The sequence below is a fragment of the Antennarius striatus genome, chromosome 14 (genome assembly GCF_040054535.1).
Source record: "Antennarius striatus isolate MH-2024 chromosome 14, ASM4005453v1, whole genome shotgun sequence".
NCBI lineage: Eukaryota > Metazoa > Chordata > Actinopteri > Lophiiformes > Antennariidae > Antennarius > Antennarius striatus.
The window spans coordinates 11984984-12010246 of NC_090789.1; the positions used below are offsets into that span (position 1 = coordinate 11984984).

General features: G+C 46.5%; 2 protein-coding genes across 2 annotated transcripts in view; one reads left to right on the top strand and one right to left on the bottom strand.

Annotated features, from left to right (window-relative positions):
- The first annotated feature begins 400 nt into the window (after positions 1 to 400).
- Positions 401 to 2057, top strand: LOC137607765 (uncharacterized). Its single transcript, XM_068333723.1, has 4 exons — positions 401 to 423; positions 500 to 558; positions 633 to 1835; positions 1900 to 2057. The coding sequence occupies exons 1-4, from the start codon at positions 401 to 403 to the stop codon at positions 1923 to 1925; spliced, it is 1311 nt and encodes a 436-aa protein (XP_068189824.1). The 3' UTR covers positions 1926 to 2057.
- A 1651-nt stretch (positions 2058 to 3708) lies between these two features.
- Positions 3709 to 25263, bottom strand: part of arid1ab (AT-rich interactive domain 1Ab) — a 50582-nt gene continuing 29027 nt past the window's right edge. Inside the window, exons 5-20 of the mRNA XM_068332636.1 lie at positions 16434 to 16674; positions 15812 to 15901; positions 15171 to 15341; positions 14444 to 14744; positions 13432 to 13583; positions 13213 to 13310; positions 12910 to 13119; positions 12586 to 12790; positions 10749 to 10881; positions 9718 to 9893; positions 9508 to 9637; positions 9162 to 9281; positions 8914 to 9010; positions 7522 to 8329; positions 7176 to 7306; positions 3709 to 7090 (exon numbers count right to left, since the gene is read on the bottom strand). Of these exons, the coding sequence (XP_068188737.1) occupies positions 5174 to 7090; positions 7176 to 7306; positions 7522 to 8329; positions 8914 to 9010; positions 9162 to 9281; positions 9508 to 9637; positions 9718 to 9893; positions 10749 to 10881; positions 12586 to 12790; positions 12910 to 13119; positions 13213 to 13310; positions 13432 to 13583; positions 14444 to 14744; positions 15171 to 15341; positions 15812 to 15901; positions 16434 to 16674 (4980 nt within the window). The 3' untranslated portion in view covers positions 3709 to 5173. The remainder of the gene's footprint in view (positions 7091 to 7175; positions 7307 to 7521; positions 8330 to 8913; positions 9011 to 9161; positions 9282 to 9507; positions 9638 to 9717; positions 9894 to 10748; positions 10882 to 12585; positions 12791 to 12909; positions 13120 to 13212; positions 13311 to 13431; positions 13584 to 14443; positions 14745 to 15170; positions 15342 to 15811; positions 15902 to 16433; positions 16675 to 25263) is intronic.

Below are 25263 nucleotides of genomic sequence, written 5' to 3' on the forward strand. Positions count from 1 at the left end.
TCAGGAGATCCAGGAGGCACCATTAATAATATTAACAAGGCTATCAAGACAAACATGATCCTTCTCAAGGGCAAACTTTGTGAAGAGACAAAATTTTTACATAACAAAGCCAACAAATGATGTTAACTTGTGAGAAAAAAGCTCTTTCAAACAAAATAAAAAGCTTTTACCCTCCAGGTCTGACAAGCACAACACAGGGAAACGTGGAATCAGAAAATAGGCAGAACTGTTTTTCTCAGACTCACCCTGAATGCACCACAGCAAGCACCTGTAGACCATCAGGTCATCAAGCAAAAAGGCTACATTAAATGCTAGCGGCAGGCTAGTAGCCAGTAGTGAGTAGCTTCAGAGCAGATGGGCTACTGTTGCTTGGACTAGCTGCATGCTTTGGTACACAGGAATGGCTTGTGGAGTTCATTTGGGGTGAGATTTGTGCAAGTGTTGAGTTGCTGTCAGCTGGCCCATTTTTTTCTGACCTTGATTTCTTCTGTTTGTGCAGGAACGTGTTCATTTGCTTAGTTCTAGCAGAGCATGTGTGCTGTTTATGGGCTACACAAGGTGAGCAGAGCACAAATGAAAGCTATTTATCTTGATAAATTGTCAAGCTTCATTTGCTCTCATTTCTCTCCCAGCTTACAGCTCCCAGAGACAAAACAGCAGAGACTTCTCCCAGCAGAATAGTGGACAAGGAGGATATACCCAGAATCAACTCAGACAGTCCAACACAGAGGCTACGTTTAGCAGAGGTTCTGGCCACAGAATTTCCAGTGTCGGTTACAAATTGGTGCGGAGCAGCTCATCGCCAAAACCTAACTGGGGACTGAAGGAGACAAATGCACAAAAGGTGTCAAAAGGGACATTAGACCTTTCTGCTAACATTGTTGGTTCAAGTTCTTTCAGTCAGCACAATAGGAACCAGAACTACTACACTGGTATCACAAGAAAATTTCCTGTTCTGTTGAGTCCTTTAAGTAAAAAGGAAACTACAGCAGAGAGAAGCCACAGTGCTGCTGTTGTGACTCCAAGCAGTGGTGGACAAAGACTCCATTCTCCCAAGGAGTCTTTCCCGTCTAGTGCAGTTCCTTCCAATTCTGTACAGACTCAAACATCGGCCACTGTCCAAGGTAGAAGAGTGTCCCCGCATCGTCGCACTAAACCTCATTTCTCAAATTTTCTGAATGAGGCTAGAGAACTACACCACAGCAAACAGGCCTCTAGCCATCAATGGCATGCCCAGTCTCTCCCAGTATATGGACAAAACTCTTACATTAACCTTCAGCCGCACGGTTTGGAGAAACCCACAAGGCAGGTCTTGAGTTACAAACCGGGCTCCACTGGTGGCAACTCTGTCCAAACATCCTGGGATGGCAGAAACCCAACCAAGGGAGCTTATTACCCCCCTGCCGATGGTGACTACGGAAATGGAACTGCTGTGCAGCTCTTTGCACCAACAAAAATGTACAGCATCCCTGAACACCTTGGTGGGTTTGCCATCAGGCGGCTTGCAGAGCCTGCTGACCGGAAAGAAGTCGGTGTCACAAAACTACAGCAGGCCTTCGTGGGCCCATCGCTGCAGGCCTCCACGGGGCCCTTGCAGCAGGCCTTCGTGGGCCCATCGCTGCAGGCCTTCGTGGGCCCATCGCTGCAGGCCTCCACGGGGCCCTTGCAGCAGGTCTACGCAGGCCCCTCTCTGCAGGACTACACGTCCCACAAAGACTCTTCACGGCAGACCTACACGGTACCTTTACAGAAGGATGTGATCATCAAGCCACAGGTCCAGAAGGTTCATCCAGAAGCCAAATGGAAGAGATTCAGACCAGCTTCATCTCTCAAAGGTATGTCATTTCTTGCTGTTCTGTTTTTATACCTTGTCACTAATGTGCAAACTTCCTCTTCCAGTACGTCCAGAGGATGTCCGTGGATGAAGAAACGGAATCACTTCAAATCTGGCTCCTTCCTGAAACTTTAATCTTGAGCATATTGATGAGCGTTTGGCGCCATCTAGTGTGAAATATGTGTTGCAAATCTATAGCGCTGAACTAGATTTGTAAATGGGCAGGGCTGTGAAACTTTGTTTAAAACACTTTTGCTTGTCAAACTTGCAAAAAATAAAAAGATCCCTATAAAATAAATTCAATAGAGCTTGTTGTGCTTTAATTAGGTTGGAGAACATCTTCAGAGTGGGATTGGGAGCCCTGAACAAGATTTCCTTTTCAGCTAACATAAACTGACTTAAAAAAAATTGTCTAAAGCTGAGATGACTGGGGTATGGGATATATATAAATCGGGGTGCAATTTTAATGGATTTAAGACCTTGGGTAGATTTGTTGGCTCCAGAGTTTGGATGTGAAGTGAAGGCATTATGTGATGTAGATTCCACTTGCTTTCAGCTGCAGCTCCTGGACGGTCTTTCATCCTGACATTCATTGTCTTGCTTTTCCTTGAAAAGCAGTTTAACCACTGAAGCGTATTGTCCAAGAATTGCATCGATTCTTCATTTTTTTCTACATTTTTTCTGCTAACACTGAATTGGAATTCCCTGTAGGTTCAAGTTTAAAATTGCAACAGATTCAACCATCAGAATTGGATGGCAAACTGTTTTTGGTTACATAGTTGGAATAATTCTATCATCCATTTATACTGACATGTATTTCTATGGCTGCCATTGTTCTTATTGGGCTTGGGGATGGAAATTGTTCGATTGGGTATGGATCACTTCAACATTCAAATACACCAATCAAAATAAACATACCTAGGCATGACGTTCCACCACTAGCCCTACTTCTAACAAAGGAATTAAGACATAACAAAACGGCTATAATAAACAGTTTATACCCAATATGGTAATGACATTAACTATATAATGTTAAGGTTTTATGGAATGAATTCTTCACTTTCTACTTTAATAATCTTGTCGCATGGAAGTGCAGCTGGCCGCCTTTACAACTGTACCATTAGCCCCTATTGTCCTCTAGAGAGTGCCATGGGACAAACAATGAAAACATTACCGTTGCCAGGGGTGATAGAAGAAATTAAAGCTACTGTTTAGAAGAACACGATCTAACGTGAGACATGAAAACAAAGCCACAGAGCTCATCTATCCAACATGTGACTGAGTCTCTAAGGACTGTGATGCAGCTGCTCATTCGTCTCTGTTCCCACAACTAACGTTTAGTTTAAATAGAATCAGATATTTTTACATTTTATTACATACACTTTGATTACGTGTGTGTTTTACCACTCTGCCCGTGGCAAAGTTCAGCCTCTGGTACATGCTGTACGTGTGTGTGTGTGTGTGTGTGTCTGCACACATAAGCATTAGCTGTACTTTGTTGAACATGACAGGGACACCGACATTGAAACATCACATCAGGGCTTTAACAGCTTCCTGTTTGAATTCCTGTAGATAAAATCCACAACGTCAAAGCAACGCAAGTCTCCCCCAAACACAAACTCTGGCGCACAAGTTGACTTGTTCTGAATCCAATTATTGGGTAACTATTGGGAAAACACAGCAACATCACATGACATGTTGATCAATGCACAAAGGAAAATGCTGGGCGTCCCTTAACTTTCTGCACCTGTGTGTTAACATGAGAACATCAGCAGAACATTTCGTTTCTTACTTCAGACACACTGGAACATCTCTGCTGGTGGAGAACGAACTTCTGCCTCAACTGTACAAGAAGGGAGTAATAAAGAAATACACAGCAAACATCTTACGAAGATTTAATGTACATTTATTCTTAACACGTGGAACATATAGTATAAAGATTTCATACTGAATAAATGATATTCATTAAGCCAAAAAAAGGAAAAAAGAGGAATTTACATCAAGTTTTTAGCTACATCATCTGAAATACAAATATGCAGAATCCGCATCACTGGAAAAAAAAAAAAACAAAACAATTAAAATGGTTTCTTCATCAAAGTCTTATTTGTCATTTATGAAGGAGCTCAAATGGAACCGCAGACGTGATTTTTATGATATTCTCTACACCCAGACCAGAGACAAACTGAAACTTGAAGTTGTGTTTGTTGGGGTGGGGGTGGGGGTGGCGTTGGACAGCAGCTAAACTTCCCCCGGAGCGCGATGCGAGCAGGATGAGGCGCCTAAGGAACGGAGAGGGTGGGCGTCAAGTAATCACGTGGCGTACTTGATGCGAGGAAACTTGTCAAAGATTAAAAATGGTGAAGAGCAACAGAAGTTGAGAAAGAGAGAGAAGTGTAATGTACAACATCATATATACACTGCAGCTTGGACTGCATCTAGAGTTGAGGACCAGTCCTAAAGAGGTGACTTTTTAATATAAGGGTCAAGTCATACAATCAAGGGGCAAGAGAAGAGGTCGGGGTGTTGTAGGTTCACCATACTTTGGGGGGAAAGCCGTTTTCTCTCTCGACATTAACTAAAACTGTTTTTAAAAACTACAGTTTGCTGCCAAGCCAGCGTATCTCAGTGTGAAACAGTATTATTACAGTATGTTTACAGTTTTTAAGGTGTACAGTACAGAAAAAGTCCTACAATCTACTGCACAGGCCTCTGTTCACAGCCAATAATGTGGTTCCCGTGGGGCTGAGTATATAGCATCCAAAGTTACAGCAATTATACCACACCACAGTCCATGAAGCCTCCAAACATGAACCATAATATTGTTTAGTCCGTGCCCTCCTCCCCTCCCCCTGCCGACCCCGCGAGGGGGGGAACGTGGGCACATGTAACCCCCAAACTCACTGTAAAAGAGACAGCAACTTTGGTTACAGTTTCTTCTTTTTTTTTTTCTGGAGGTTTTTTTTTCTTTTCATTAAAAAACAAGTTCTTTTTCCGCAGGGAGCGCACTCTGTCCTATGCCTGGGTCCCGATCTGCATCTTGGCTGTCAGCATCTTTCCATTTCAGACGTTTTGAAATCCACAGCTACTTCATGATATTCCTTCCTTTAGTGAGAAGCAGGGGGTAAGAAAGACAGTGGAATCCGAGGTGATTTTGCATAAATTAAAAAAAGGAAAAAAATAAGGAAAAAAGAAAGAGGACAGTCAGTTTTTGCTCTTCTCACTCACACTCGACACGTACGCGCGCATACAAACAAAACAAAAAAAAAGTTAGGGTGTGTGTGGGTGGGTGGGGGGTGATTGGGAACGGAAAGAGGCGGAGCTGAAACCTCCCCACGGCTGTCATGACTGGCCGATCAGAAACAGTACGTCACAGATCACCTGGGACACCAGAGAGTTCATAAGCGGAGACACTGAGATGTCCAGTAGCCGCGACTCGTACAAAGTGAACTCTGAGTGGTTTTCCTCCACCTTGGCCAGGGCGTGCAGCGCCCGGGCCGCCCGCCGCATCATGTCCACACTGGTGGGTTCGAACTGAGGTGCGCCCTGCATTTGCAGCAGAGAGCTCTGGCTCTGCTGGTACTGCGTGGCGGCTAGGCTGTCCTCCAGGAAGCCCAGGAGGTTACCCACACTGCCTTTCTGCACGGCGATGGCTCGCGCCGCCAGGCTGTCACCCTGGGCTAGGTTAGCCAACAGGACGACGGCCATTTCCCGGCAGACGGCCACCTTGCGTTCGCCGACCAGACGCACCAGCGAGCCGTAGAGCTTCTCTAAGCGACTGAACGGAGGCGTGGCCAAAATGAGGTCGACGTTGTTGTCCTGGATGCTGAGCTTGCTGAGGGTCTCGAGGACCAGTCTCTGGGGGGAAAGCGAGCCGTGGGGTCCCAGTGTGGGGAAGGGGTCCAGGGCTTCTGCCGAAGGGCAGACGGCCCAGTGGAGCAGGCCGTCCAGCAGCGGCAGGCATATGCTCTCTGGGTAGATGGAAAGGTCCAGCTGGCCTGAGATGTTGGCCAGAGTCACCAAGCAGTTCTCCCTCAACACCTCCAGGCAGTCCCACCACCACTCGTCTCTCTCGCAGCTCACGCCCTCGTCTTCCTCTTCCTCTTTCTCGTAGGTTACCGGCGCCTGTTTGCGTTCGGGGTGCCTATGGTGGAGCAGCACCAGGCGGCCCAGGAGCAGCAGGAGTCCCGGGTGTTTCGACATCTCCAGGTCATTCCCAGGAACGAAGGAGAGGCTGCGGACTATGTTGGAAATGCAGATGCAGCGTCGAGCTAACGAGTCCTGCCAGTCCGACAGAGTGCTGAGCGGCGTTTCGTCTTTGCTGTGAGGCTCGTCCTCAAGGATCTTGACGTTACGTCGGCTCTGGGCGTCGGGGTTTATACTGAACAGGTACTTGCCGTTCTCTTTCTGCTCTTCGACACCGCCGCGAACCACTTCCTCCGTGACCGACCCGGGGCGAGCAGATAACACGTCGTCGATGGTGGCAGTGACAGGTGCACCAACGGGAAGCGTAGGAGTGGTCTTCTCCCCCAGACACTTCTGAGGTTCCGAGGACTGAGGCTGCTGTCGGGGTTTGCCGTCCCCCCCGTTGGACTTGTATTTCTCGGAGTTTTCCGTCACAGTTGCGATCTGAACCTTCTTGCGGCTCTCAGTGGCGATCGGCGTGTGTTTCCTCTGCTTGAGAAGTTCCATCCGGCTCTCAAAGTGTGTCTGGATGTGTTCGGTTGTGTCCCCACCGCCGATGCTCCAGTGTACCAGGCCGCTGTCGAAGCTCTGCCGCTGCCCATACTTGGACGAGTGGTTCATCAAGAAAGGATTCTTCTTCCTCACCACCTTGATAGGGAGTTTATCAAACTTACTCGCCTGCTTGGGCTTCTCCAAGTGGAGGTTGAGGTCCTGGGAAGACCCTGAGGTAGAGGTATTGGGTTCTTTAGCAGAAGACTCCCTTTCATGCTCCTCTTCCTCATCCTCTGAAAACTTGTGTTTATGTACGCTCTCCTCCTCCTGCTTCACGTGGACCAGTGAGGCGTCGAGATTGGTCTTTGTTTCCTCAACCTCCTCGTCCTCTTCATCCTCTTCATCCACGTCCATGTCCTCGCCCTCGGGCATGGGGATTTCATCGTCGGAGTCGTCGGCAGCGTTGGGGTCTATGAGTGTGCGCTGCCCAGGCTCACCCACTTCGTACTCCTTTAAGATGCCAAAGATCTCAATGAGGCAGCGTCTGAAGTACTCTACCACCAACTCCAGGAATCCAGGGAGCTGAAACAGGAAGAAGAATGAAGGAATCAGACTCATTCACCATGTGACAAGATTTATTCGACTAAAGTGAACAGATATTTCTTACCTGGCACAAGTTAAAAGTAGAAATGCTATTGTCATCATACAATAAAATATTAATGGTGTCCAAGGCCCAGGTGCTTTCAGCTAGTAAACCCGACTTAAGTGACATCATCACTCTCCAGGCCTCAGGAGTGCCTGAAAAAACAATTTATAGTAATTTTTAAAAAAACAAAAAAACTCAAGGGGTCATGATGAGGCATAAAAGCTATTAAATAATTTCATTTCAAATACAGAAAGATACTTGCAGACACACAGCTTTCTGGATTCTGATCTCTTCAAGCTGTTTTTATGTATTTTACTTTCTGTGTTCACAGAAATACAGAATAGGGAATGAAACATCAGTTCCTTACCGATGTCTTTCATGGTGAGCCGTCTGCGGGGCTTCAGGTGGGGTTGGGAGGCCTCCACCGAACCGGGAGGGAAGGCCACATCTCGCCTGATCATGGGCTGCTGTACAGGGGCCTGGCCAATGTGGGAGGCGGGTACTGGGGGCCCGGCTTTCTGCACTTTAATTCCCGGGTGCATGTAGGGAGACTTGCTGGGTGACGTCCTGCTTTCCATGGGGCGGGGCATGGGCGCCGGGCTCGACACCTGAGGAATGTGGTTCTGGGAAGTCTGGTAGGTGGATGGTAGGGGTCTGGTCATGGGAGGGCCCGAACCGCCGGGGCCAAATGGCGGTTGCCGTTGGTTGACGTGGCCGGGCCATTGACCCTCGTGGTTCATGCGCTGGTCTGACGACATAATTTCCTCAGAGCGGTTCATGCCATGGTAGCCGGGCCCCTGGCCCGGCACTGGAGGCCCCTGTCGGTTGGGATAGTTTGGGTAGCCCATCTCATTGCGACCTTGCCAAATTGGGCCCTGGGGGCCATCGGGACCTGAAGGCATGGCACTTCCCATCATCTGGGGAGGCATTGGCGACTGGGAGTTGGGGCCTGCAGAAGATGGGCCCCGTTCCCGACCGAAGGGGAAAGGGAACTGGTTCTGAGGGCCCGGTGGTCTGCGGTCCCCTCCAGGGTAGGCATTATATTGGTTATACATGTCCTGTTGTCCTGAGGACTGTGGGCCCGGCTGCTGACCGGCGTAGGGTACACTATACATTTCTCCTTCGTGGCGTTTGGCTGGAGGACCGTATGCTCCATCGACAGGACGTTTGTAGTTCTGGCAGGAGATGACAGTGAACATGTAAGTGACGGTATCCTAAAAACATAATTCTTAGAACAAATGCTGACACCTGTGAATAACCTTGGCTCCTCTTTATAAAGCCTTTCCTTTATGTTCTATCCAGATCACTTCAGTTTCTTTTTGATGTTCCTCATGAGTTCCATAAAGAAATATCAGACCGAGTACCTTCTGTTTATCAGCAAATGAACTATGGATCTCACGGATGCTTAAATTAGGATGGTAAAATCAGTTTTAAGAACTAGTATAAGACTTGTTCCTTTTCATTTTTATTTTATTTGTTTTAAAGTTTCAATCTTTTCTGATGATTAATTTCACTGACCGTCATTGATGTTCACACCTTAATATTTGCACACAGCAATGTGTGGACCAACTTAATCCGGTATTTTTTGAGGTGGTGGAATTCTGTCTGGGCTCTTTCTGTATTACTAATAGAATCACCTTCGGCTGCGTGATTTACTAAGGATCATTTTAAGCATCCTAAGTCAAGTAAATTCTTCAAAACATGAAGGGAGAATCAAGTTGCTTAACAGGATCAGCAATCCTGAACACAATGTTCTCACCGGTTGCTGCTGTGGATACATTCCTGGCTGCTGATTTGGGAATGGCCCACCAGGGGGAGCTCCTTGGCCAGGAAACTGATTGGTGTAGGAGTCATGTCTGAATAAAACAGAAGTTCACACTGTTACATCTCTTCTTCTCTGCATCACATGGAGTTGTAGCATGAAACTCTGAAGCTGATTCTCTTTTTACGCGAACAAAATGCCTCTAAACAGCGGCCCTCTTTAACGTAACATCAAATGGTACTGACCGCTGCTGTGGTGGAGGGCGGCTAGGTGAGTACATCCCTGTGTCGGCTCCAGAAGGCATCATGTTTGGCTGAGGAGCTCCTGGTCCCATACCACCATCGGGGCCCAAGCCTGGCTCCTGTCTGTAAACCCAACAAACAACACTCATCAACTCTGTGGACCCGGTCACAGTAAACCTCCGAGTGGAATTAAGTCAACTGGACTTATAACAGAATTTTGAAGATCTTCAGATTATTCTTCAATGGATTTGTCTTTGGTGGAATTGAAAGATGGCAACAATACACAACCTTATGACATGTTTCACAGACATACATAATCATTAATCAAAGAGAATAGCATCACATTAACCTTCGGTCATATCCGTAAGGGTACTGTTGTCTCTGGCCCATCTGCATGTTGCTCATAGGGCCTGGGGGGCCTCTGTTGTACTGTTCTCCCATTCCACTGTTAGGGCCAGGCTGCATGAACTGCTCTCCAGCTTAAAAATCAAAATAAAAAAAACATCATTATGTTCAGTTCTAACAGATTTCTACAGCATCCAATTTGGTTGTTGCTCACCTTTTCTCATGCCTCCAAAGGGGTCCTTGTTAGACTCGTAGGGACCCATCCGTGCGATCATCTCAGGGCCACCGATCCCAGGCTGATAGCCTTGTGAGTTGGGAGTCATGGCATTCCTTCTTGAAAATGCTGGGTCCCCACCATCAGCAAAGGGGTCCTGCAGATTGACGCTACTCCTATCGAAGCAAGTAAGACGGTTAGTGATTCAGGGATTGAATTTACAGTTGATTTACAGTATTTTCTTCACTTTAAGACGCACTGGACAATAAGGCGCACCTTCAATGACAGGCCTATTTCAAAACGTTTTTCATATGAAAGGCACACGGGATTATTAGGCGCACTGTCAGTTTTTGAGAAAATTAAAGGCCTTTCGGCGGCCTTATAGTGCAGAAAATACTGTACTGTAAATTGTTGTCTTTTAATTGGAGGATTTTGCCGGCTTGTAAAAGATGTGTAGATTTAATAATAAAAAGTTAAATTTAAGGTATCACGCTCCAACATTTTAAATGTCTGATATAAAGGAACTCTCGTGGTTTTCCTTTTCTATGACATACAAGAAAAGCTTGTCTCATAGTCTATCAGAAATAACTTGTGTTTGACTGAGACATTTTATTTTATTTCATTGTTATTTGACAGATCTGTTTCTGAGTAGCAGCCATTTGCATTTCAGTCATACTCACTACAAAATAAATATTCTCCGACGATTAATTCGGAATAGATAATATCAAGTCATCTGGTGAAAATGTTAATTTATAAATTTGTTTCTTGTATCGCAATAGATAAAGTAATATGACAAATACTGCACTGTCGGTGAGTGTACCTTTAGTTATAACATTTTTCCTGATTTCTTTCTATTTAAAACTGTGAATGAGCTGACTGTCTGGATATCAATCAATAGATGATCAATAATTTAAAGCGTCTTTTGCTGTGTGCTACTTCCTGATGCAATGATCCAACATCTCTGCAGGGATCTTTTTTATTTCACTGTTTTGACATCACAGAAAAGCAATATTGTGACTTTTAACTCATACCTGACGCCAGGCATTGGAGGCATTTGCGTGTGAGGGGTGGACGCCGGGGTGGGGGGCTTTAGGTCTCCTCCCTCAGCCATCGAACTACTGGTGGACTGAGGAGTCTGGGGGCCTTGCAGGGATCCAGAACCAGCTGTAAAACAAGGATACACGTTGAGAACGGGGTAATGACAAAAAAAGTGTTAAAAAAACCCCCAATCTTTTATTCAATTCTGGAGAATTCAAAGTACATCATCATCATCCTCTCTTTTCTCCAGGTAACAGGTGAAAGTTGATAGCTAATAGAAAATCAAGATTGTCTCCTGGATGGGCCTGAGCTCTGCTGGGGCGTTTTCAGGAACACATGCTGCTTTTGGCAATCCTAAATCCCATTAAGAATTTCTGCACAGAGCAACACAGTTTGTGTCGAGCTGACTGGCTTTTGAGCGCACAACTAGCTAGAATGTTGAATCTTCCAGGACATCACAGCATGACCCCCCCCAAACCCCCCCACAATCACCTTTCCTCAACTACCACCGGCTCTCGGAGGCAGCAGGAAACAACGATCTACAGCCGGACTCTGACAGATTACTGTCTGACCCATAGAGACAGCAAGTTGTGTGTGTGTGTGTGTGTGTGTGTGTGTGTGTGTGTGTGTGTGTGTGTGTGTGTGTGTGTGTGTGTGTGTGTGTGTGTGTGTGTGTGTGTGTGTGTGTGTGTGTGCGTGAGAGTGATTGTTTGTGTGACATCACACTGCTCATCCTTAACTTCAGCTTCTTACTATTAGCAAGTCAGACTGATGAGTCACAGGTTTCCATTCATTAAACTGGCACGCACACGCGCACACACACACACACACACACACACACACACGCACACACACACACACACACAACGCCGGGTCACTGGCAGGTCACATTTATTCACATTTTCTCACATCACCCTCTCGCCTCTCTAGCTCTCTCTCTCACACACACACACACCCATTAAAGGCTTCCCCTCCCCCTCCTCCCTCTGGGCAGGGATTTCCCTCTACTAAAGATGAAGGGAGGAAAGGGGAGGGGGTGGGTCTTGTGTGGATGGGGGGGGGGCATGGTAGAGCAGAGTGAGAGAGAGGATCATGTGATTTTTACCCACACACATTCGAGCCTCTTCCCTTCATTCATCATTTCTGGCTCGGTGCTAATCTCCAGGGAGCGACGCCTTGCCTCTGCAGCCCCAGGCCAGGCACCAGGCAGTGAGGACATGCCACTGATGGGGCGCCGCTATCGCCCAATCACCTTTCCCCATGCCTCCCCTCTCTTTCTAATCCCTTCCTTCCTACTAACTAGAGGGCTGACGCCAGCTGACACCCGCATGTCTCCTGTAACAACACCCCGGCGCTGACTCAGCACCCCGTGTCTGACAGCCTGGGCCTCGGCCAGACTGAGGCGACACGTGGTCACTTCCTGGGGCGGTTTGCTCCCGGCACAGAAAGCCCTCCAAAACAAGTAACTTCCAGGCGACACATTGTCAACATACCCCTGGTTTCTGTCTCTGACTGCCGGTTCACACACCGACTTTTACCAAACAGACAGTTCACAGAAAGATTTTGGCGTGCAGGTAGCCTCCCTGTTCAGGGGGAGTCAAGCCTTGTGTCATGTCCTGTGCAAATAGAAAGAAGAGTTTCCAAAAAAAAAGATGTGTTCATGGAAAAGTCCAGAAAATGGGGCCCACTTCTGTGATTTACAGCGATACCGCTGTGACTTAAATCAGCACAAAAATCACACTGCTCCCCAAAAAGAGAAGGAATTAGCTTCCTGTCATTGGTAATAAGGACAAACACAGCGGTGGGGTGGACGAGGATGCTGGCACTCACCTGGGCTTGGAGGCTGGATCTTCGGCTGGTTCTTTTTAGTGTCCGTATTGAAGAAGTCTGGGGGCGGGTCCTCGCCACGCTCGATCTTACACTCGAAGGCATACAAACATTGGATGTATTGTTTCTTGAGCGAACTGGCAGCGCTGCTCGACGTGCCTACGTTCAGGTTGGTGGCCAGCTCCCTCCACTTCTTGTTCTTGTTCACCTAGTGGGCGACGGAAGATGGAGGAGGCTCAGAAATCTGAACACAACAACCTTACAGGAATTCCAGTTGGGTCTGTTTGCCTGATATTCGTATCGTACGCAGGTGAAATCCAGCAATACCTGGGTGAGGCCGCCGATCTCTTTGACAGATATATAAAGTCTGAAGAGATCAAGAGGTTTACGTCCCACCGCGGGCAAGTTGTTCATGCCCATAGCCTTTTCCTCAGCAAACGCCAAATATCGATCTACCCACATCTTCCTCTCTGGCTCTGGGCCAAGTTCGTACAGACGAGTGATTTTCTCGTTGGTGATGGTGGAGGAGCTCGACTTCTACAAACAAATGATGGGATGAAATTATGAGATAGAGAAAAAAAAGGCTTTGATGACTGTACAAAATTTCATCACGTGGGTCTAGAGTTGTACCTTTTTGGATTCAGGCTTGGGAGTCCCATCAACTTTATTGTTCATCTTTTGAGCAGGGTTCATTTTATCCATACCAAACTCTGAACCGGGAGCCATTCCTGGGTAATTAGAAGTAAAATAGCATGCAACATACAAATTACAAGATTATAAGGACATATAATGACAAAGCCGGCATTACTACAGTCACCTGACTAGGATTTCTGGGAAGTTTTTACTCACCAGGGGTGTTGTTGGGCATATTTGCTCCCATTGGGTACGGCCCTGGACCCGGTCCACCCTGGTTCATCATTCCATGCATGCTGTTCATGCCAGGGCCGTATGGAGAGCCTGCTCCCATCATGCCCTGTGACATATTAGGGTAGCCAGGTGGCCTGTAGAAGAAAATGCTTGTTTAGATAGATAGATAGATAGATACTTTATTAATCCCGGAGGAAATTGCATATATCCACTGCTCAGGCATTAAATAACAAATAATACTGGATAAACACCAGGAGAAAAGGAAACATTGACATCACAGGACATACCACAAGACATACATTACACTAACAGACAGACACATGCAGCACTAACAGGACTTATATACTAAACTATAACTAAAATATAAACAGTATAAAATTTAAAAATATTACAGTATTAAAATATAAACAGTATAAAATAAAATCTAAACAGTATAAAATTGAATTAAAATATAAAACAGTAAACTTGTTTAGAAGGAACACAAGCCAATTAGCTGAACAAACTTTTATCATTTGCACCTTTAACATGAACTAAGGTGTCGAATTAAGAACCATGCTTTCCTGTCTTTCTGTTTGGATTCTATTCATAACAGTTCATATCATATGTTTAATCTGCAAGAAATGTCAATTTACATCATGATCCCAACAACTGCAAAACTTAGAAGTCCCTCCCTGGAGGCTGAGCCTGTGTTCTCACTGGGGAAAGATGTGTTTCACTTAGGTTATAGAACATCTCCCGCTGTTTTATTCTATCCTCTTCTTTTGCTCAAAGGTAAGTTTTCTACTCTAAAGGACACTCAGATACCAAAGCACACAAGAAATCGGCTGCCATGTGGAAAAAAAAACAATCTTTTCATGGTCATCCCACCGATGCATGTAAGAAAAAACACACACAAAAAAAACAAAATCGCCACAACAAAATCATCCGTTCTGTCCCTCACAAGTCGATGGCTGTCTTAAGCTTCGCTGAGACTCTAGTGAGTACAACGACCCACCTGTTGTGTATAGAGTTTGCGGGTCCATGGTGCATGGAGGGGCCACCGTCCTTCCTGTTCATACCCGGAGGGGGACCCATTCCGGAGCCCATCTGAGGAGGCATTCCACCCATGTTTGAAGCGATCCCTGGGCCGTAGGGCCGAGAACCCATCTGTCCTGGGCCGATCCTCCCCGGTGGGATGCCACCATAGGGGGCGCCACCGCCCTGACTAGGGATGGGGTTCATGGTACCAGCCATGCCTGGGCCACTGGGATAGTTGGCATTGGGCATCCCTGTGTAGCCAGGCTGCCTGGGGTAACCTGAAAGGTCGCAGATGGAAACATTTATTTTATACCCACAACCATCACACACTCCTGCATTGTTTATGGATGGCTTCATGGCCTCCTACACACCTCTTCCTCTCGTACTAAACAGTTTGAGCAGTCTGACTCTTTATTTCCTGTTCTGACAAGCAGGCGCCCTAAGCTGGCCTTCGCTGTTCACTGCTATGACTCATAGCAGAACTTCTTCAAAGCTCACAGAAACCATCTGAGAATTCCAAGATTTGTGATATTATTTCATAAATTTAAAAGATGAAAGGAAACTTAAAGTTTTCTTTGAAAGTTTGAGATTCATTCTTGTGTAATACAAGAAAACAGTCCACTACAGAATGCTGGACTAATTGTTCTTATTTTGTGTCAAGGCCTTAGAACAACACCAATAACTCTTCTGCTCTTAGCTCTCACCTTGCGGGCCATACTGCCCCCCCTGAGGCCCGTAGTTTCCCATGGAGTTGTTCTGGGGGTAGGGTCCCATTCCACTATGCAGCTGGCCACCTGAAGACTGGCGCGGAGATAAGGCGGAGCCAGGTTGTCCAGGGGACCCGTAAGGGGGTATCTGAGGGTTCCGCATGTACACTGGAGGGACAATAGAGGTGATATTAGATAGAAATGACTTACAGTATTGTCCGCACTATAAGGCCTTTAATTTTCTCAAAAACCAACAGTGCGCCTTATAATCCAGTGCACCTTAAAACGTTTTTAAAATTCGTTGAGGGTGCGCCTTATGGTGTGAAAAATGCTGTACTTTGCATGATATCACTTGAAATCTCTTCATGCTCTTAAATACTACACAAGACATTATGAACCAGAGTGAGGGACCTAGTTCTTCCTCATAACATGTATAGTGTGTCTTTCTGATGTTACTGTCATTTGACGTGTTTCATGGAGAAGGAACGCAGACAAATGCACGCCGTCAGATCTACAGTATAAGCTCTTAAGAATTTGGCACACATTCTTGCACTAATATCAACCAAGCTGAGGAAGGGTTAGATCATTCCTTATTAACACACTCCGTGTACAAAAAGGACTTCTGTATGTATGTTTACCCCTGTCCTGTCCCATGGCTGACTGGTTCAACGACGAGTGCATGATGCTGTCCGACTGGACGCTGGGCGGCCTGGGAGGCATCTGATTACCTGCAGGACGGCAACAACACAGTGGATCAGGAACTCCAAAAGAGATTTGGTGTCTTAATCGTTAACTATCAACTGATAATGAGCCAATTTAATCCAAATATAAAATACAATCAAACAAGGAAAAGCTATGACAGTGGCCCATTGGATGCCTGTTAAACTGCTCTCCACAATGAGTTGTTTGTGGCATCATTGTTTATTCCTCTGGTGTTTGGTTGATTCATTAACATTATTTTAGGAGAAAATGTTCCCATCTGGCAACTCGCTTCATGAAATTCAAATTTGATGGATTGCATCTGTAAACAAGCAAGTTTGGGATTAAAATCCTTCTCTCCTGTTCACAGCATTTTACATAGCATTCAACCACAATAAAATAAATGATCCCCTGGTTAAGCAATATAATGTCCAGATGTATTAGGAATTATGTTTTAGTGGCATTTTGATAGTTTAAAACTGCTTTGTCCTTTCAGACATGCTGTACATCACTAATATCTAGTGCTTCCACACACTTGTTAATGTTTATAACAGTATTTACCTGGCACAGCAGCAGGGGACAGAGGGCCGGTACGGGAGGGGGTGACACTAGCAGGCGAGCCCACAGGTGACGGCGATGGTCCGCGTATGCCTGGCAGGTGGGGTGAAGTGTGTGGAGAAAAGGGCGACTGAGCAGGATTGCTCTGCTCGCCCTGACTGCTGGACACCCCAGAGGTGCTCACACCCGGGCTCAGAGCCCCCTCCGTACCGGTGGGCAGGTCGTCGATGGAGCCCGACAGATCCTGGAACAAGATGAAAGTCAAGTTGGAAGCTTTTTGAACTACTCATTTGAGTGAAAACAATAAATATGTTTAACTTTGCTAAAGTCAAATGCTTTACATTTTTTGCAGTTTGCATCACAAATTACTCATTCACACTACAGTAGCTAATTGAAGCTATTTTATGGACCGTCATTAATGAGATTGGTGAGATGGGACTATGATGGAGAAGTCCAATGGAAGAACAAAAATCTAAGAACACAATAACAAAGACGCACCATGTGTGAGCAGGAAAGTAAACACTACAACCCGATTGGCCTCAGAATCGACATGAAGGGGGTGGGGAAGAAATCTGCTGCATCTAGAGGAAGGTGAGCCCTCTTTATGTTTTGTTTTTTTGCACACACTTTAATCCATGAGGTGAGAGCATTTCATTTCACAGTCAAGCCAAAGCGAGTGAGAGGCAATCATAACTACTGACATCTAGCAGCGATCTTTGCCTTCACCTTAGTGTGTTATTCTCACACAACAATGTCAGCACAGCTATAGTACAAACCCAATCTTTCTCCACCTTTTTAAAAATACCCTTAAAATCACTCCCATGATGCTGATAATGATCCATCTTGGCAAGGAGAACTCTGAGTGGTTTGCAAAGAAAAATAGTGGGGGGAAATACTGAAGGCAAATCATCTCTGGAGGCAGTTGAAATAATTGGTGCTGGGCACCGGCTCTGGTGCCATGTGGTGTTGTTATTGAGCCACGCTGGCGGCGACACAAAGGCAACTAGGAAGGCAAGGAGGTAGGAAGGCAGCCGACAACGATTATGTTTGTGGGAAGGTGAGTGTTTACATGCTGGCCACTCACGTGGAGCCCATGTGCTTCCTCAGAAATGCAAGCTCATCTGCCAGTCACATTGAGGAGGGAAAAAAATGGGAGGGAGGGAGGAGGAGGAGGGAAAATAAGCACATATTGGAAGGTGGCCAACTACTCCCATAGAAATCTCACACTCACACAGACTGGCTGCAGACCCAAAGCCGGCGGTTTTTCACTTGAAACGGCGCCCGTTGCTATTTTTGGGACGTGACCTGATGGAGGAACCCCAGAGGGAGTGACAGGAGCAGAACGCTGATTCAGAATCCAGCCCCCCCACCACCCCCACCCCCACCCCCCTGTTCCCTCTGCCCTCCCTCCATCTTTTCCTCTCACTTCAGTGACAGCATAAACACAGGCCTATCTGACCCACACATAAGATCCAGCAACAACACAATAATCCAAAACTGAGCAGAAAGGTTTAATAAACGAGAATCACAAGAGGGGGATTCACTATTAACTCACTAGTGTAGAAACGGGTCAGAGTGTGTGAATGACGGAGCCTGGGGATCTCAATGCTCTGGAGATCAAACAGCATGACATTCCTCACCAAAACAACCATGACGGGATTCTTTTTCCAGCAGCCAGCAGGATCAGCTGACCTACACCCCGCCCCCCCCTTCTTCCCAAACAGCCCCCCCACCCCCCTACACACACCACTCAGGCATCACAAGACCGGTCATCTGACAGAGAGTTGGGCCTTAAGCTGGATCGCCACCTCAGTCCAATGAATGATCAGAGCTCACTAAAAAGAGCCGCCGCCACCCCACCCCACCCCCCCCAAGATGTCACCCCAACTCAGAGGTCAGTCGTCATAGTTATGCCCATCATCCGTCACGCCTCAATAGAAGATCTGTGACGGTACAGGACGTGCGCTAAAGAGACAGAGGCACGGGGTTCTCCAGGAAAAAGCAAACAAAAATCAGATAAACTACACAATACAAACACTACACACACACACACTACACACTACACACACACACACCATTTATGATAGAGTATTAATGTCATTTAATGTATGTTTACTTCTGTTACAGGAGCACATGCCCCTAATGAGGAACAAAGATTTGACCAGAGATTCCAAAGGACACAGTGGGAACTGTATCCACAATCTAATAATAATGTTTTCATTCTTAGAATTTCTGGAGTTGAGAAGCCAAACAGATTAGGAGTTCTCTGGGAACACACACAAAAAACACACACAAAAAAACAGCCATTGGCGTGAAGATTGAGAACAAGAACCTGAATCAGTTACTGGAATAAGAAGCTGGCTGCTCCTGCAATGAACCCAAATGAATGGATTGTGTGTTGCTTTACATCTTTAAAGCATGGGTTAAACTTGTTAAATGGATGAAGTGACGTTTGTATAGAAAATGCACACTTCAACATTCCATCAACAGAAAATCCATCACTGAATGTGGCAGCTTAATAACAGGATCTGATCAAAATGATGATTTCTTCTTACATCTGATTAGAAATTGGTTAAAAAAAAAGTCAAATACCAATTTGCCTCTATATCTGCCAAACGGAGACGTACGCAGCACAAAGGTGGAGCTCTCCTGTATGTATCTGACAGCTCTGATCCATCAGCCTGGATGGGCAGACACACACACACACACACACACACACACACACACACACACACACACACACACACACTACCAATTCCACTCTGCAGTCATTGATTTTTCCCGGCTCAATACTGCACAGCACCAGCCTGTTCTGCTGACTGCACAAGCCGGACAGCGAGTGAAGGGGGGTGGGGGGTAAGAGAGAGAGAGAGGGGGGGGTGATACTGATGCTGCTGTGGCGTTGCTATCCAACATGCTCATTATCAGAAGTCAAACTACGAGGAGAAGGAGGATGGGGTGCAGGGAGGAATTGAGGGACGGTGGAGCGCCCAGGTAGACGGTTGGGGTTTAGGAGCTCGAACATAAAGTTGCAGCATCCATCTGTGAGAAAAAAACAACTGATAAATGAAAACATTGAAGAAGGTGCTATTTTTATGCATGCAGAAATCGGGTATGACATGGGAGCCGTGTGGTGGAGAGGAGGAGAGAGCAGCCAGCTCTTTCTGTGGGGCTTCAAGCTCCTCTCTACGGCAGCCATTTTGTGTTTTTCCCAGCACTGCCTAACATGGGACTCCAGAGCAGAGAACTGCACAGCAGTGTTCACAATGTTTGCGGCTTGAAAACAGGCAAAAAAGATAGATGAGAACAAAGAGTGGTGTTAAAAACTCAATAAAAAAAATTCCGTGATGAGGTAATTTCTCGTCCATAAATGAAGGAAATTGCAGAAAAGTCTTCACTGGTCCCATTATTCCCATCGTCTTCACAGCTCTTCGGTGTGTCGGAGCTGTCTCAGAGTCTGCTCTGCTCTCCGCTGTGCTAATGTATTCCATTTGCAGATTACTTCACAGAATCAATCAAGCCCAACCAGAGCCATTAGTCTGCCAAGCCAGCCAATTTCTCCTTTTCTTTTTGTAGGTTATGAGAAACCAAGAAAAGGACAGAAAAAAAAAAAACAGAAAAGGCAAAGCTTTGCAGAGCGGCCCTGTGATAATCAAACATATCTGGATTGTGTGACCCTGGCCAGGAGTTTGTAACCAGATCTGGCGGAGGTGGCGAGGGTGTGTGTGTGTGTGTGTGTGAGGGGGCAGAGTTCATGCCTCAGTCACACACTCTGCCTGACCCACACTCTTCTGTCATTCTCAGACCTCAGGGTTTCACCTACCGCCTAGTTGGCAGACTTCCTTGTTCTCAGGCCTCCAGATGCTGAACACAATATACTTTAAGGGAGGAAAGAAAAAAAACAAAACACACACACACACACACACTCCAGACACGTGCTCACACACGCTCTGTGGCGAGGCAGCAGCCCTAGAGGAGGGAGGAGACTGGGAAGAAAGGTAAAAAAAAAAAAAAATAATGACTGCATCTCAAGTGCTGCCATGGTTACTGCGATCCACGTGGTTGACACATTAGAGTCAACTCAGTTATTTCTCCCTCCCCCTCCCCCCTCCCCTCCACCGCCGGTCGCTGCCATCCCTCTCTCTCTCTCTCTCCCAGCAGCCTCCCCGTTCGCCTGGCGGGGGTCACGGTGCAGTCACCGACCACAACAGAAGCAGCCCATCGTTGTTACAGAAAACGCAGACGCACGAAAGCCATGTTCCTACCCCCTCCCATCCACCCCTCCCCCTCCACTCCTGCCCCACCGCTTTAATTACACACACAGCCTCTGGGCCTTTAGCGCCGTGGACGACACGTACACATCCACACGTGGAAAGTGGACACACAGGGGAAGAAGAACCCTCGAACTCTTTGCCGTCTCTCCTGAGTCCCGGTGTTGATGGTGATGTGACGACCTTGTAGGTGAGAACCCCCAGCGCTGCGCATTTACCACATAGTCAGGGCAAAGTAGACTTTTGATATCCAAAGGGGGGGTCATGGGAAAAGTCATCTTTTCTCTTTTAAGCTCAATATCAAGAGAAAATTGAGCACATGTTTTCTAAAAGGGGGGCTTCTCTTCCTCTTTTCTCGGCTCAGCCCCTGAACTTCCCTCGTCCATCCCCCACACCGCTGCTACTGTCCTCAAACACCGATAAGAAGCACACTGCATGCAAGCCTTTCTGACACGTGAAACCACCTGGAACGACAAATGCTGCCACGCCCCAAGGTGACGCCGTTAAATGTTCACGTGTTAAACCAAGAAAAGGACGGACAGGTGGCTGCTGCTGATGCCTCGGTGTCCCGCCCATAATCGTCCCACCTGCAAACAGGAGCCGTGAAGAGCCGTGAGAAGCTTCTAGGAGGTCCACAAAAGGCTTGAAGAGAGGAAGCTCCAGCCCCTGATCATGGTTTGCAGGGCTAAGCTCAACCATAAGGGGGCACTCCCATCCCACTATGAGGAAAACGCTGGAGAAAGGAGGAGAAGCGAGGCCCCTGCCTCACAAAGCAGCAGCAGCCATTACAGGGTTTCTCATCCAGCAGGGCCGACAACAAACTCCACATACAGTAGAACACTGAAGCAGCGGACAAACGCGGATGACACCGCTGTCATCCAATCCACGTCCAATTACACGGCTAGAAGTGAGCAGGATCCATCGAAACGGGGGCGACATTAACATGGATGAGTTTAGTTCTTCCAGAGGACAGTAAACACAACAGGACAAAGCTGAGGGCTCGGTAACACCCTGCCAGGGGCTCCAGATCCCATCTGCAGTATCACTTTCAAACACCTCTACTACCAAACTACATCCGGCTCCCCTGAGATCACCGTCACATCGCTACCTCATCACCAGCAGCCACGTGGGAAGGATAATAACACACGCTGAAAAGCACAGGATGAAAGAGCAAAAGCGGGATTTATTCACAATAACAGTCTCTAAATGTTCGGCGTAAAAATAAAGTCGTAAATATGAAAACAAAACCAAAACAAAAAAACATTTGATGATGAGCAGCACTGTTCTGCTTCAACATTCCTGTGAGGTGGACTCGCAATCAAACAGGAAAATAAAGGCCAAACATGAATCTTCATCAACGAGAGGGGAGTCCTTTTTTTTTTTTTAAAACAGTTCACATTTGCCTAATTGAGCTTCTCTGTAGGGGTAACAAAAAAGGGGGGCGTGCAATGCACACAAAAAACTGCAGCGGTCTGTGTGTAGCTAACAGAGTGGATGAAGGGAGGTGGGAAGCGGGGGGGGGGTCTGATTGCTGTGAATAATGGAGAGATGGTGTGTGCGTGGGGGGCCTTTTGTAGCGATCACAATAGTAGTGGGGAGTCCCAGGGCAGCACACAGATGCCCGAGTGAGACAGGCAGCTGCCCAGCCCGAGGTGAGGGCTGCTGGGATACGGAGGGCGAGGGGGCTGGCGGGGCCTTGGGGTGAGAGTGGGGGGGTTCCAGTCTCCTAAAAACCAGTATGCCTGCTCTCCAAAAGCAGCAATGCCCCTCCCCAACTGTCACCTACACATGAATTGTGTGTACAGGGGAGGGGGGGGCACCACTACAGAAACTGATACCAGTGGAGAATTATCTGGGGACAGGGGGGGGGGGGAATAATATAGAGGTTATTTCAGAGTGAACGTTAATTTCATTGTGGAGTGGGTTTCATCCATCTGTGCTCAGCGGCTGGCTCCAGCGACAGAACAGACAGCGCTGCAGTCAGCCACAGTCTTTGTGCTGAGAAAACTAGCTCAGCCCAGCAGAAATGAAGGCAGAGGGGAGGGGCGTGGAAGAGTGTGAGAGTGTGTGAGTGAGCAGAGAGAGCAAAAGGGAGAGGGAGAGTGCTCTGTGAGTGTGTGTGAGTGTGTGTGTGTGTGTGTGTGTGTGTGTGTGTGTGTGTGTGTGTGTGTGTGTGTGTGTGTGTGTGTGTGTGTGTGTGTGTGTGTGTGTGTGTGTGTGTGCTCACAAGAGCAAAACAGGGCTTGGGGTTTTTTAGCAGACTGGGAAACAATTCACTGAAGCAAATGCAAAACAACACACTTTTGTCAGCAGATTGAATTTTCTCAAGTACATTAATTAAAAATCACATAGAGGAAAGAAAAGGGGGTGAGACTGGGAGGGAGCAGAAGAGAGAAACAGACGAGCCAAAATGGAAGGGAGGGTGGTTGAGAGCGAGCGAGAGGCGCCCTGGAATCTGAATAAGACGTGTCCACGCAGGAAGCAAAGGCCCCAGAATAGCAACAGGAAACCGGCCCCGGACTCTGAATACTGTCAGCGTCAGAGCCTCGCAAAACAAGGCTGCGCTGCACAGCGTTATGAAAGCTGATTTACTGAGAGGAGAGAACGAGGAAGGGAAGAGGTGGAGGAGGAGGCGAGGGAAATAGAAAATCAGAATTTAGATAGAAAGAGGAACGGTAGATAGGCAGAGGGTGATATACATAGAAATATATTTAACAACAGAAAGAATGAAGAAATGCAGCAGAAACAGAATGTACTACTGAAAGGGGAAGGGAGGGGGGTTGGGCTGGGTAGGAGAGGAGAGGAAAAAAGTGGGCCGGCCTTGTCAAGCTGATTGCTCCAGAGCTATGTCGCAAAAACAAGCTTAGCTGCAGGAGGAGAGCAGAGCTGGGCTGGGCTGAGGAGCGAACGGGGATTTCAGGAGGGCGAGTCAAGAGCTGATCAGCACCGAGACTGGAAGATCACTCAGTTCCACATCAAAAGTCTTGCAACATAACAAAAAAGGTTATTTAGAAAGGGTCTGTTGGTGTCATGTGATGGGTCCCTGAGCTTCGACAACGCACTGCATCAGGGTGAATTTATGCAAGGGTGGGGTCGTCATGCTACAGTGGTAAATTTAAAAGTGTGAAACTAGAACTGGTTGGAACTGACAAAACAAACACCGTGAAAGAAATATTCATATTAAAAAGGTTACCACATATACTTAAGGCTTTCAAGTAGGTCTCAATAGCACTTTTTATTCGATTTAATTCAGCTTTTGCTAAAACATCCTCGCCACAAAGTAAATAAGTCTTCAATCCATCTTTTAAGATTTAAACAACTCAAGATCTCTTATTTAGAAAGGCAACAGGAAGATCAAGGACAAAAAAATTCAAGCTGGCTTGTGTGACAAACATGTGACCTTCCACTCAAGTCTTGAGCGTGCAGACACATCAGAAAAGAGGACATCACAACCAGTGGGCGTCCCTCAGAGGGATTAGTGGAGAAAGGGTGTACAAAAGACACGGGAGAGGACAAGGAGGTTGTAGGGAAAAAGGAATAAGGTGAGTGGGGGGGGGGTGCTGGCTCTGGTAGTCCACTCATTCACATGGGCTGATTTGGGGAGGAAGTGTCACTTCCTAGGAGTGTGAGGAGCAGAGATGGGCCCTGCTTTACCTCTGCAGGAGCCACCATATGGAACTCCAGGCTCTGTGTTGGAACCTGTAAGGTGCTTTCATATTTTTACGAGAATTTTATGATTATCTAGTAAAAATGAAAAATTCATTATGAAACCAGTTTACGCACAGATTATTTCATCAAAACACGACTGAAGAGGTCAACATCAAAACCCTGAATGCCACCAAATATCAGAGGCTATCTATCCATCCATCCTCTTGTAAAGGAGACAATTACATATTACTCAGAATGCTAGTGTGTGGCATCATTCGTTCAAATTTCGACATCTTTGTTTTCAGCTCCAATGACTGAAGCAGGATTTTGTTCGAAAAAAGTCAAGCCTAAAATTTAAACAATGATTACATTACTATGACATCATCATATCCTTCATTGTAAAATAAAAAAAAAAGAGTAAACAAGTTTTTGTTGGAAGTTACAATGCACTGCTTATGAGTAATAGAGTTGTTTCTAACTAAATAAATGTAATATCCCTTCAATCAGCAACTATAGGTAATCATTTTAAACATTGATAAGATCAATTTCATAAAGAACTACAAAACATATATATACAACTTTTTCTTTACTAGAACTAATATTATTGTCACCGGGTGAAATTAATTATCTAGTCACCATTTGTTTTGGTTATTGTTCTGTACTGACTGCAGCTACGCAAACAGACTGAAAAAGACTTGCATGAGGAGTTTGAAGGAGCCACCAGCGTGTTAAATAACTCAACAGTTAAACTGTTCATGTGTGTTCTGGAGCCAGAAACCAGCTGAACTTGCTCAGCTAGTTCCTGCTAAGGCTGCCTGTTTTCTCTACTCCCTCCTCCTCTTTTCAGCAAGCAAAATGTTGCTTTTCTACCTGCACCTTCCAGCAGGCGCTGAGCCTCCTGTACTGCTTTATTC

Coding starts and splice junctions, on each gene's coding strand:
- LOC137607765 (XM_068333723.1), top strand. CDS start 401: ATGGCTTGTGGAGTTCATTTGGG. Junction 559..632: donor CTGTTTATGGGCTACACAAG/GTGAGCAGAGCA, acceptor TTTCTCTCCCAG/CTTACAGCTCCCAGAGACAA. Junction 1,836..1,899: donor ACCAGCTTCATCTCTCAAAG/GTATGTCATTTC, acceptor TTCCTCTTCCAG/TACGTCCAGAGGATGTCCGT.